The sequence below is a fragment of the Saccopteryx bilineata genome, chromosome 11 (genome assembly GCF_036850765.1).
Source record: "Saccopteryx bilineata isolate mSacBil1 chromosome 11, mSacBil1_pri_phased_curated, whole genome shotgun sequence".
Lineage (NCBI taxonomy): Eukaryota > Metazoa > Chordata > Mammalia > Chiroptera > Emballonuridae > Saccopteryx > Saccopteryx bilineata.
In genome coordinates this window covers 22,856,770-22,870,508 of record NC_089500.1, presented here as the reverse complement: position 1 = coordinate 22,870,508, position 13,739 = coordinate 22,856,770, and the positions used below count along the sequence as shown (strand labels likewise).

General features: G+C 47.1%; 1 protein-coding gene across 2 annotated transcripts in view; it reads right to left on the bottom strand.

Moving 5' to 3' along the window:
- Positions 1-13,739, bottom strand: part of LOXHD1 (lipoxygenase homology PLAT domains 1) — a 138,820-nt gene that overhangs the window by 76,676 nt on the left and 48,405 nt on the right. For both annotated transcript variants that reach the window (XM_066247390.1, XM_066247391.1), the window contains exons 8-13: positions 11,398-11,648; positions 10,084-10,219; positions 9,400-9,560; positions 8,307-8,393; positions 7,758-7,893; positions 633-787 (exon numbers count right to left, since the gene is read on the bottom strand). In XM_066247390.1, coding sequence (XP_066103487.1) covers positions 633-787; positions 7,758-7,893; positions 8,307-8,393; positions 9,400-9,560; positions 10,084-10,219; positions 11,398-11,648 — 926 coding nt within the window. The remainder of the gene's footprint in view (positions 1-632; positions 788-7,757; positions 7,894-8,306; positions 8,394-9,399; positions 9,561-10,083; positions 10,220-11,397; positions 11,649-13,739) is intronic.

Below are 13,739 nucleotides of genomic sequence, written 5' to 3'. Positions count from 1 at the left end.
TGGGGACGCAGTGATTGGCCTCGGGCTGGGTCTGCTCCCACATCTTCCTGCCTCACACGGCCTCCCAGGAAACCCATGTGATGGCAGGGAAAACAGAGGGGACCGGCCGGTACATTTGTAATGAGGCTAGGAGTGAAATCCAGTTCTTCCACCCCATGTTTAGTATCTTTCCTGGTTTCTTTAAAAAACAAAAACAAAAACAAAATCAAAAACATACAAGGTGCTCCTCATGGTCATGGCTTGTGGAAGATGCAAAGTTCCCAAGTGGGTCCTCAGAGGCCCTCACCTTCTGCTAGTCTGTGTCCTCCGGTCCGCAGCTGAGGCGTCCGGCTTCCTTCCCTGACTGCCCACCCAAGGGAAGAGAGGTGTGGTTCCTACCTCCCCAGTGTCCTCTTGCTCTGCCCTCTTCTCAAAGCTCAGGGACTAAGACCCCCCCCCCCCCTGCCGTAGGGTGGCTCTCCAGCTCCCAGCTGGTAGTCCTAAGAGCCCAGTGGGTGTCAGTCATGTTAATTCCTGGTCCCCTTGCCCTCTTTGATGGCTCAGTACCAGCTGTCAGCTCCATGTAACAGAGCAGGGAGGACCAGGCAGTGGGGTGGGGGTGGGGCTGGGGTGGGGGGCATGCTGCGACTTACATTGCCTTTCTGAAACATGTGGTCGCTATTCCTGCAGTTGTACATCAGCCGCTCCCCTGTGTCCCCCACGTCTCCGAAAAGGCAGAGATAGACGTTGGCATTTGTTCCCGCACCTTCAAAGTCCCCTGTGCATATAGTCACACGGAACCGGGCCACTGCCAGGCAGAGAGAGGGACACCGCTGGCTGACAGTCCCCTGCTCCCCACCCCTGGGCTGACCTGGCCCCCTCCCCAGCTATCCGAGTTCCACCTCCTACCACCAAGCCTCTGCAGATCTGCAGCGCCTTGTCCCAGACAAACCAGAGGATCCCAGGGCTAGTCTATCATCCGAATCCCCCGGGAAACTGACAAATTCCGATTCTTGAACCCTGCTCCGGACCTCCCAAGTCTTAGTCTCCAGAGGTGAGACCCCTAAAATGGCATTGTTTGCAAGCATCCTCGGGGGATCCGGATGGAACTGTCAGTGTTTGGGGACCACAGGTCTAATTCAAACATCTTGACATTTGATTCCAGCCAACCTAGTAGACATTTTGCCTTAGGTTTTTCTCCAATGCATGCCTGTCCTGTCTTCCCAAGTAAAATGTTTACTTTATGAGCCAGAGCTGAGCCTCCCCTGCTCTTCAGAACTCTCCAGCTCTAGAGACAAGCCAGGAAACCAAGCATAGAAAAAGGGCGCAAAATGCAGCCGCTACGGGACGAGCAGCAGTTTCTTCCTATGTTGAAAATGCGCCATGAAGGAGGCGGACCTGCACATCTCCGCACACCACACAACTCTTCACTTAAAATAAGCTGGAAAGTGAAATTCACTCATTCATTCATTTGCCCCATATCTGTTTCCTGGAGCCTAGTGGGTAGGAGGCATCATAATAAGTACAAAAACTCAGCAGTGAGCAAGACAGACAGACTCCTGCTTCTGTGGAGCTTACAGGAGAGGGGAGGAGTGGAGAGGACGGATGGACAGTAAAATCATAAACTAATTGTGAACTAGAAAGTCTGGAGGTACACCTGTAAAAAAGACCATATCATGGAGTGATGCCGCAGAGTGTGGGGGGTGGGGAGGAGTGCGTTGGGGGGTGAAGATGATTTAGAGGTGCAGAAAAGCTTGGCGCAAGGAAATAACGTTTGAATTGGTAAAGTTTAAATGGTGATGATAGGCGTCGGCTGGGGAAGCTCTGAGAGATGGGAACTAGTAAGTGCGAAGCCCCAGTGTTGGACGAGTAGCAGGTGTCCTAGGAGCAGAGAAAAGGCCAGTGTGGCTGGAGCAGAGGGAGGGGGAGGGGGTGAGATAAGGTTCAGAGGTAGACAGGGGACACACAGGTGATGTGGGACAGTTCAAGGCAAGAAGTGTGGCGTCCTTGGTTTCTTAATTCCTTTTTTTAATGCAAGAGGAAGCCATTAGAGGGATTTAAGCAAGGCAGTAACTTGATCCGATCCATGTTTTAAAGAGCATTCTGGCTGCCATGTGGAAAATTGATTGTAAGGAGAAAAGGAGTAAATGACAAAGGCCAGAGAGCAGAATAATTACAGTAGACACAAAAGAGAAGAGGGTGCCCAGGACCAGGAATGCAGTGAAGATGGAGATAAGTCAATAGATTAGTAGAGATACATCTTTGAGGTAGAACCAGCAGTACTTGGGGATGGATTGAGGGAAAGAGGAATCAGGGATGACTCTCAGGTTTGGCTTGGGCAAAACGTTAAACAAAGAGTTACTTTACCACAGAGCCAACAATTCATCTCATAGGGATATATCCAAGAGAACTGGAAACTTATGTCCATACAGAAATGTATACAGAAATGTTCATAGCAGCATTATTCATAATAGCCAAAAAGTGGAAATAACCCAAATGTCCATCAACTGTTGAATGTGGTATATCCATACAGTGAAATTTTATTCAACAATAAAAAGAAATGAAATGCTGACACGTTACAATAAGAACAGACCTTGAGGATATGACAAGCGGAAAAAAAACAGACACAAAAGGTTACATAGTATCTGATTCCATTTATCTGAACTGTCCAAAATAGGCCAATCTAGACAGACAAAAGATAGATTATTGGTTGTCGGAGACTGGGGAGTGAGGTGAAAGAATAGGGTTTCTTGGGGGGGGATAATGAAAATGTTCTGAAATTTGATAGTGCTGGTGGGTGCATGATTCCATCAATATACTAAAAGCCATCAATATACTAAAAGCCACTGTATTCCATCAATATACTGAAAGCCATGTAAATGGGTGAATTGCATTGCACATAAATTACACTTCAACAAAGCTGTAGTTTTAAAAAATTGACACTACTCATTGGTGGTCCATCAAAAATGAAAATAAAGTGTGTTCAGAATGAGACAAATGCCAGGAAGTTTAATTCAATGGACAAATGATTTTTTTTTCAGTAATATATGCACTTTTATGTGGAGAAACAAAGATAGCTGAAAAGAAATCTGACCGTTATACACGTGGTTCTATGAAGATACGGCGTCTGTAGCAAAAGTACTTGTTAGAAGAAAAGGCAAAGAATGACAGAAGAGGAATGAGTAGCATTATCTGAACAACATGCAGAAATGCAAAAGGGAAAGGAGAACACCAGCCCTGCACCTTTCTCAACTCAGATGAGAGTCAGTTTTGCCTTTATTAGCTGGGACTTCGGGGCAATGCCCAAAGGCAAGCCAATGAGGGAATGTAGAAATCCCCTTGCCTGTGAATCCCAGCCCTCCTCATTCCGCTCTAAGGTTCATACAGTTGGAGCTTTCTAGGGGTCCTGATCCTCTCTAGGGCTCCCAACCCACCAGCCACTGAGGTCCCAAGCTCCTTCCTGGCAAGAAGCCTGTGAACAATTAAAAATGATTATATTGTTAGCCATCAGCAGTAAAGGCTTTAAAAAGATGGGTAAGTACAAGAGACTCTTGTACTTTAATTTAAAAATTACAACTCAGCCTGATTAACAAGGAGTTATGACTCTCGGCACTCGACTCCGATGGTCTCCAGCCCACTCGTCGCTGCTCTGCAATCACTTGTGCTGTGTGTGCACAGGAGAATGCTGACCTCGTTGGTTTCACTATCGCCCGCAGCTCCTGAGGGACGGCTGAGGTGGAAACACATTGGGAGCCCATGCATGTTTTGTCCACGTCTCCCTGTCTGCGTTCATCAGTTCAGAGCTTCTTGGCTCACAGACCTGGCACTAATTGCTTTTTTGACTGGCCTTTATTTTTTTAAGTACTCTAGAAACACACAATTTCAAGCTCAGAGAATTGGTTTTAAATTGGCGTTTACTCATTTTACAGGAGTCCATGACCCCACTTAAGGGACCCCCAGGAAGCCCTGCATGTTATTCCTCAGACCCTGGTATCACCTGGAGGAGTGGCTGTTGCCACCAGTTCTATTTACTGTGACAAAGAAGTACCCAGACCAACAAAGGACATCTGAGCTCCTGTAGAAGAAAACGAGGGCAGGAGACATTTATGTGGATCAGAAAGAGCAGTTGCAAGAAAGAAATCCCATTTGGTGTGAGCTCCAGAGTATAGCAAAGACCAAAGAAGGCATGGAACACATTGCAAAGCCTCACCCAGGGAAGACCTAGGTCAGATGTCACTTCATCCGCAAAGTTTCTCCCAACGTCCTGACTGGGAAGCTTAGCTGATCACTGTGTTTCCATGGCATACAGTCACCAACTCCTGCCAGATATTTCTAGAATTTATCTTCTCCTCTCTAGCCCACGTGATCCCTGCCCAAATTCAGGACCTCTTTTTCTCTGCCCTGGATAACTGCTGATAGGTGTGCCCCTAAAGTCCATCCTGTACACACCAGGGCCAGTCCCTGACAGGCCAGGAGGAATGTGAGGAGAAAGGAGCTGAGAGGAGTTCGGGGGTGGGGTGGAGTGTCCAAGGTCATGCAGGGCTGGAGGGCAAGCTCTTGGGTCAGAGGCAGGAACATGGAGTTCAGAGGAGGAACAGCTTTGTCAGTGATCCTGGGGGAGGCGTGGGGTGGGGGTGGCTCAGTGGGAAGGAGGTGGAGGTCAACCCAGTGGGCAAGGACCGGGATGTGAACGAAAGAAGTAGGACAAAGACTCTGACACTCTGGTAGGAATAAAAATTGCTTGGTATGCTTGATAAAAACGCAGCTCTCCAGGCACAGCCCTCAGGAAGTCTAGTCAGCATGTCTGGGGTTGAGCCCGGGAATACTCACTTTGACAAACACTCTACAGTTTTGATACATGGCAGGCCCTTGCCCGCACTTGGAGAGATGCTGTCTGGTAAAGGTCGGCTGAACTGTGTTCCCTCCAAACTCCGATGCTGAAGTCCTAACCCCCAGCACCTCAGAATGTGACTGTGCTTGGAAGGTAGGGCTTTCAAAGGATAATTAAAGTAAAATGCCATGATTTGGGCAGGCTTTAATCCAATAGGACCAGTATCCCTATAAGAAGAGAGAGAGACACACACACCACAGGGGCAGAGGAAAGACCATGTGAGGACACAGCGAGAAAGGCAGCTATCTGCCCAGTGAGGAGAGAGGCCTCAGAGGAAACTAAACCTGCCAACACCTCGATCTTGGCCTTCCAGCCTCCAGAATTGTGAGAAAATACATTTCTCACAATACATTTCTGTTGTTTAAGCCCCCCGTCTGTGGTATTTTTGATACAGCAGCCTGAGCAGATTAATGCAGTGTCCAAGAACAATGGCAGGAGTTGGAGGGTCCAGAGAATGACCAAGGGACACATTATACCACCTTCAGCAAGAGCGGAGTGTGACCAGAGGCCAACAGAAAATGGGACTGAGCTAGGGCCGAGGCAGCATTGTGCAAGTCTGAGTCTCGAGTCTGACCGTGCAGGGAGAGTCAGGGGAATGCCCTGCGGCTGACCCAGCATTTATGAGGGAAGACAGGATTGGGGAACAGCAGAGTCATGCTTTGGTCAAAATACAAAGGAGGTGAAGAATATTCTGATCATTCTAAGTCAAAATGGCAGATTTCCCTCTGGGGGAAAAAAACCTCACTAAAATGACAATGTACAGATTCTTCAAAATTTTTAACCAAACAAAAAGGTTTCCACCAATCAAGCGAGGGGACAGGGACAAGCACAGACAATAGCAACAACATTTTGGATGCTGGAGCACAGCTAAAGAAGTGATTAATGCTTCTCTGCACAGCCGTCCCTCCCAGCAGCATCAGCACCACTTAGAAATCTGTTCAATGGACAAAAACCTGGGTCCCACCCAGACCCACTGGCTCAGAAACTCTGCCGGTGGGGCCCAGCTCTCTGTGTTTTGACAAGCCCTTTGGTGATAACGCAGGCTGACGGCTGAGGACCCCTGACTCGACAGACCAGAGAGAATTCATCAGAGCTGTCAGTTACAAAATCTAAGAAGCAACCCCACAGGAACGACAGCACAGGCACCTGGAAATGGAGAGCGAGGGGCTGAAATCAGGAGAGCTGGTGAGAAGCGGTTAGAAAGCAGTTAGGTCCCGAGACACCCTCCCCAGCTGTTCATATCTGTGGGCTCAATTCTGGCACACAGAAGGGACAGATGAGGTGAGAGCAGATGTGTTTTTGACTTGGTGGGCTACGTATTACAGAAGAGTCCCAATTTGGGGCAGAGTCACATGTTATTTACAGAAAGCTCATTACCTTATTTCCAGGAAAATACTACTGAATGTGAAAGGCAGGGTATAGTCACTGACCCAGGAGGCAAGAGACCTTGTTCTCTAACTCTTGTCTCTAACTAAATGAGAATCAGGGCAAGAACTTCCTCAGTTTCCTTATCTGCATCAGGCTGGTCTAAGGGCCCTTGAACACGTATATTCATTAGCCATATATTTTATTAAAAATAAAAAGAAGAACTGTAAAATAGAGCTAACTGCAAGCATTGCCTAATTAGATTAACAAACTGGCTGATCTCTTTTTAGATATTTACTGCTTGGGGTTTCTATGTTTTTAAATATTTAACTCTGTTCAAATCATTTCAACAAGTATATAGAGAGCTTCTACTGATGTGTAAATGCCTGAGAAGTGACACTATGAAAATATTTATAAGGGCTACTGGAGCTATGAGCGGCATTGTTGTCTATATATTCTTAACCCTTTATAATTTTGCAATATTACCTTACTACCAAACCAATTAAGGACTACCATGAGGATAAACAAATAGGTTAATCATCGTAACTGCCAATTCTGATCAATTGATCATGTCTGTATGGAGTTCTATTTGATGGCTATGAAGCTCATTTCAGACTCAATGGCAGAGACTGCTGTGATCATTCAGTAATGTCTGCCAAGGAAAAGGACAGGACATGTGCTGAGTATCTGCCAGCATTCTTCTGCTATCATCTGGAGGCAAAATGATCTCCCTTTACCCCTTTGTATGTGGATACTGGACTCCAGATTGCTTCATCCCTCTCCTACCAGTCTTGAATAGAAATAGAGGACCCAGCCTGACCAGGCGGTGGCACAATGGATAGAGCGTCGGAATGGGATGTGGAGAACCCAGGTTCGAGACCCTGAGGTCGCCAGCTTGAGCGCGGTTTGAGCAAAGCTCACTAGCTTGGACTCAAGGTCACTGGCTTGAGCAAGGGGTCACTTGGTCTGCTGTAGCCCCCCAGTCAAGGCACATATGAGAAAGCAATCAATGAACAACTAAGGAACTGCAATGAAGAATTAATGTTTCTCATCTCTCTCCCCTCCTCTCTGTCTGTCCCTATCTGTCCCTCTCTCTGTCTCCCCCCCCCCAAAAAAAGAAATAGAGGACCCATCAGGAGCTGCTAAACATGGATACCAGATTCAGCCTTCCATCTCGGAGTGCATCTTGTAAGTTGAAGAAGATATTTCCTTTCATTTCAGAGACACTCTAGAGAAATATTGTTCGGTGAAGACCCTACTCAACCTCTCAGAACCAACCTGAAGGCCCACGGATCTCCCCTCCATCCCCCACACCCACCATCACAGAGCTCTGGCATCATGCCGTGGAGATGGCTTCTTCAAGATGGTCTTGAAGCTGGATCTCTAAAGCCACCCTGGCATTCATAGGGAGCCCGACCACACACAGTGGACAGGACTACCAGCTCGCTGCCTGGACCCCCATTGGCACACAAAGTAGAGGTTCCCTTGCCCCCCCCAGGGTGGAGAGCTGGGGAGCACTTACTGCCCATGATCCTCCGCACTGCCGGGCCCTCTGCGGTCATTTCCCTCACGACCTCATTGTCATCCTCGTTGGCATCCAGCCAGCGATTGCAGATGAAGTTATATTTGTCCTTGGTCAAGGTGTTCATCAAGGTCATCTGGAATGAAGTCTGGGGTTGAGCAACGGGTGTGCCAAAGATGTTCACCCATGCCCTGTGGTCCTCGTTCTGCTCTCTGCTCTCAAGGAGGCCAAGGCCATTCCCTGGAGATGACTCTTGTGGAAGGCAGAGTGCCACAGTAATTCTTATCCCTCCAGTATCCCGAGACCTGCCTAGTAGCCAGGTACTGGGGCAGAATGTAGTCAAAACTGAACATCTGAGCATTTTCTTAGTCTACTCCTCCCCATCAGGAAGTCCCTGTGTCCTGTGTCCAAATTCATCTCTCACTATAACCCTTTCTCACCCTCACTCCACATAAATACAATGCAAACTTATGTGACAGGCTCATTAGAAAGGGACCATTCTGGCGCCTCTCCCAACCACTCCCCAACCCCTAAGATGATGCATCTCACCTTTTCCAAATGCCATCCAGAACCAGGACTCATTCTATCATGCCATGCCCGGATCTTATAAAACCTGCCAAGATCTGGAAGCTCATACTATGGTGAGAAATAACAAGGTGTGAGTGGGCACAACCAAATGAAATGTGTTTATCCTCACAGTTGACCCTCTGCCAGGAGGGCACCCACTTTGGGCTGTTTCTTTAGCAATGAGGATGGGTTAGCTTCAAGCCACCCCCATGTACTGTCTCCTCTCATGCCCTGTATCCAGTGGCAGGTGAGGGCGAGATAGCCATGTAGAGCTAGCATTCAGTCTGAGCTGGTGAAATCGAACAAAAATAACTGACCCACAGAAAGATCCAGACTAAAGAAAATCTTCCAAGCAATAAACTTCCAGTAACAAAATCCATAGGACAGCCCTGCAAATTAGTACAAACCCACAGCCCCAGAGCTCTGCTGGGCATTGAAACAGACAAAAAGATCAATACAGTAGCCATGCCCTTTCCCCAGGGGCTTGCAGTCTAGCCAGGAAGACAAATACAGAAAGAGCAATGAACTGAGTGGGATAATAGAGGCACCAGCGGGGTGCTCTGAGCAGCAAGCAGCAAATTACAAATTATTCTTACCTAAAGGTCAGAGCCGCACTTCTGTTGGCAAAACACGCCTGGCCTTAGAGTGAATTTCTTTTTTAAAGTCTTCTAAAAATGTACACTTTCCCTTAAATTTACTTGTCACTCTCTGTCATCTGGACAAACTGTCCAAATGGGGCCGTTTGACACTCCCTGGGTTGAGGGTATCTGGGCTACAGTGATCTCCCAAGTGGCTAGGCTCCCGGACGCTCACACCCATTCCATACTTCTTCTTCATCCCAGGCTTGGTTCTGGGCTGTCTGATTCAGATGAAGGACCAGAGCTATACCCTGTCCCATTTATTACATTACCTATCCATCAAATGTGGCATTCCTTATAAGGACATGAAGTCTCCATTGTACTTTTTTGTCTTCACACTCCATCTACCCTGGCTCAGAAAACCAGAATCCTATGACAAATACCTCATCCGCCCCTTCCTCCTTCCTCCCTCCCACCCTGTCACTCTTCTCTCCTACCCTGAACTTCTCGAATATGCCTGGTCTTAACCACTTGTTGTTGGGGTTCAGGAGAATCTCATCTGTCCGTCCTTTCTTCCCATAAATCTGGATGAAGATGGGGGTGTTGGTGCCAGCTTTCTTCAAGTCAGTCGTCAAGACCCACAGGGACCAAGAGAATTCTGCAGAGACAGGTCAAGTCGCACCAAAAATTTTAGTAAGTGAAGAGATGTTCATGATACCAATGGGGAAGAGGAACAGATCAAAGGTGATCAAGACTGAAGCACAGGTTATATATAGGTGTGTCCCACTTTCAGAAGCCCATTAAAACAAGTGCCAATTTTAAGAAGCCAAGGATGTGTTGTGATTTGAAAGAGGGTACCTAGTATTCCTTTTAAAGGAAAAAGCATGTTAGAAAGATAAGTTTCACCCATTCAGAATGCCCTGTGTAGAGCTAGTCAGTTTAACATCTGGCCCATCATAGCTAGCTGTCAACTTGTGGACACTGGAATATCAGTCTTGGTGCCAGGTGTATGGCCTAGACCTTGGAGAATTAAGTTCTCTGGGGGCAGGGCTTTTTCTTCCTTCCCAAAGGAGAATGCAGAAGCAGAGTGGACCCTCCTGAGCCCTGGCCCAGGGGTCAGACATCCTGCCCTTCCTGACCCTATCTGGGAGGCCAACAGGCTCTGGGTCCCCTCCACCTACTTTTCAGCCTCTTCTTCCTGAGAGACACCATCTCGTAGAGCTGCCTCTCGATCAGCCCATCTGCCTTCTTCTCATCCAGCCAGTTGCTGCAGGGGAAGGTCTGTTGGATGCCAGTATAGGGGCACAGAATCACCACCTGGGGGCGCAGACCACAGGAGTCTCCACAGCATGTCCTCTGGTTGGGGCCTCCTTGCAATGCTCAGCAGCCTCCTCAGCCCCACCCTAAGGGTCATTTGCATTCGGACTCGTATGGAATGGTGCTTTCTTCCCATTGCCTGTCCCATTAAATTTTGATCAAGAAATACCTCCTTTAAGAAGTCTTCACAAATAAGTCTCACCCATCCTCCAATTTACCAGCCCAAATTTCAAACCTTTTCCTCTATACACAATCACTTCTTTGAGCACCAATTTACCAGCCCAAATCTCAAACCTTTTCCTCTATACACAATCACTTCTTTGAGCACCATATTTCTTTATGAGCATCATAAAATCTCCATCTGAACCAAATTAGCTAGGATAATATATGAGTTTCCAATATTTGTCTTTAAGAAAGGGCCAATAAAAGATAATTAATGTCTGGAATTTAATTCAAAAACTAACTGCCCTTTTCTGTACTTGTGCTTCATTCAACTTTCTCTTCGACACCCTCTCCATCTCAACCTGCATTCCAAACTCATGGGTTTAGAACAAACAAGGAACTCTCTCTAGCCTTGGTCACTGACATTATAGATGTCCAAAGAAACACGCCTGGAACACTATAAAATCTTCTTTCAGCATACACTTAGAAAAAATTCATAATAGTGTGTGCCTTTAAAGAGAGAGACAATTATATAATCGGGGAAGGACACAAAAGAGTTTTAAGAGCAGTGGGAATATTCTGTTTCTTAAGTTGGGTGGTAGACAGCTGACTTTTGTTTTTTTATTCTCTATACCTCACTTTTGCTATATATGTTTTTTAATGCTTAAGTACCCCTTAGAACAAACATATCTATTTTAAAATACTTGTTAAGAGATATATAAACTGAAGCAAAACATCACACCAGTAATCAGGATAGTTCATAACCACCGACTGGGCACAGCTGATGCCCTTCCCTGGTCTGGCCCTGGGATGCATGTACAGAACAGCCCCCGTTCCTGGCCATCAGCAAGACAAGAGGCTGGGCATGCTACCATCCACAACGGCCAGTGAAAGGGGCTGCTCATGTGCTCTGATACTGATCCAAAAGAAGGAGGAAGCAGGTTCGAGTTTGTATTTGCAAGTCAGAGAAAAGTGGGGTAGCATCAGGGCAGGGCCCTCCCAAGAGCACCCCTTACCTTCTCACAGTGCCAGCCTCTGTTGGAGCCAATGTTGCCATGCCCGATGGAGACGCGACTCAGGGGGCTGAGGAGGACAGCCAGCTCGATGTGGAAGATGTCGGTGCGGGCGCGGCCAAACGCACCGCCCTCCAGGAAGATTTTCCCACTGTTCTTATTCCCTCTGGCCCCATACATGACCATGTAGATTTTGGATTTGGTTCCAGCCCCTCGAAGATCCCCAGTGAAGATGGTGACAATGTAGGAGATAGCTGGTGTGGAAGCAAGAGGGTAAATGAGAGGGTTCAGTGCCAGCTGATTACAGTAACACGCCACCTTTCCCCACCTGCCTCCACCTCCTTATGCCGCCCTCTTCCATATATCCTCAATCCCCTTGCCCCCCCAGATGACACCCAGTACCCCTCTCGACCTCACTTTATCTTTTTTAGAGTTTGTGTGTCACTGTATCTGCATCTGGAAATAAATGACAGGCACTATTACAGGAAGCTGCCAGCCCTGATCACGGGAAACTAACAAAGAGAAGGAGGAACTTGAGTTAGCTAAGAATAGTACTTATTATTAATGTTAATTATCATGTGCATATTATTAATAGCTGCCGGATGAATTCTGTTATGTCTAATTTAATTGTAATAGTCAACTCCATTAATAGAGATTTATATTCAGGGCTATCTGATTCATTTAGTTTGCTCTTTTGCTCATAACTTAAAAATATAACTTTTAATAGAGGGCACTAATGTCCTCCTTCACTTGCTGGCGTGGTGGGGTGAGGGGAGATTGAAGGAGGAAGAGAATGCTGTAGGGTTCTGGTCAGTCAGGAGGCAATGTGAGGACATGGGGTTCTGGGGAAGAGCTGCAGGGGAGGACTCGACTCTCAGATGGGGCCGAGTAAGAGAAAACACCGAAGACAGGCAACTGGACCGGAAACTCTGCTACGGTCTGGCTTCATTCATTCATTCTGTCCCAGAGTCTAAGGCAATGGCTCGTTAGTCCTTGTTAATTACCCCCACAACCCCGACCCTACCTCACCTCTGACCTTCACCTCTTACCCCAGAGAAATAAAAATCCCAAACTTCTGCGGGAGCTAGCATGTGCAACTACACAGATGTGTTATTCATTCATACATTTACACCTTCCTCTGTTCAACAAACTTTTATTGAGTGCTTATTATATGCCAGGCATTGAAAAAATATAAGGATAAAAAGAAATGGCCACAGCCGTACCAGAGTGTATCTTCAGCCTTATTCTCCCAAACACAGACAGAGGGTGTTCTCGCACAAGACATACTCCCGTGGCTTGGGTCTTCAGTGCTCCCAGCCTCTGACGGCCATTTCTCCCTTTGCTCTACCACTGGAGGCAAATAGTGGTACCGTGCTAAAGGGTTGTGTTGAATCCATTCTAGTGTATGTTTTGAAATAACTAATTTGCTAACTCTAGTTACAGATGACTTGTGCCACATCTAATTAAGGTTGGGCCAGGCCAAGGTGCTGCAGTGCTGGGGCCAAAGGGCTCTTGGTGTCCTGAATGAGAACAATCAGGGTCTGTCCCAAATGTCTGGGACAAAAGAAAGAGGAATTGTCTTGTCTAAGGGGGGAGGGGTTCAGAGGAAGGGACAGGAAGCAGGAATTTGGGAAACACAAAAAGGAATAGCATTCCAGACTGAGAAGAAGGCCTTTCCCAAAGATAGAGAGAAAAATAAGAATAAAGCAAGCAGCAAAGAGGGCGGGGGTCGTGCATGTGGATGAGGTGGGGAGAATGAGAAGAGGGTACAGGTTCGGGGAAGAGTGAAAGGTATGCAAATGAGGTGGAGAGAGACAGAGGGTGTGCTGAGGTGGTGGGAGAAGGTCCTGAAAGACCCTGCTGAAATGGTGGACTGGAACCAAACTGTCTACTGCACCCCAAAACCCAGACTGACTCTCTGTGCAGTGGGAGCCATGGCAGCTTCTGCAGCAGAGCACATTCTCAGACGTGCATTCATTTAACATAGATTTTTCTGGAATTTCCATAAACTTCCGTGCTGGGAGTTGCGGGTTTTCCATGCAAGTCACACAGTGTGGAGGTTTAGGAGGCAGACCTAATCTTGGATCTGTTGGTTACTAACTTGAGGCCTTGGGCAGGTCTTTTAACTTCTAGGTGACTTAATGTCCTCACCTGTGAACTGAGAACAATAACAGTTCCTGTATTACAGGGTCACTGTGAGGCTTAGAGGAGAGGGAACGGGTTTAGGTGCTTAGCAGGGGGTTGGCATAGAGTAAGCACTCAATGTAAGGAGGAGTTAAGAGTAAAACAATGTCCTCATGAATGCCCACATATATATATATAGGGAGCGCTGGCTTCATCCCATG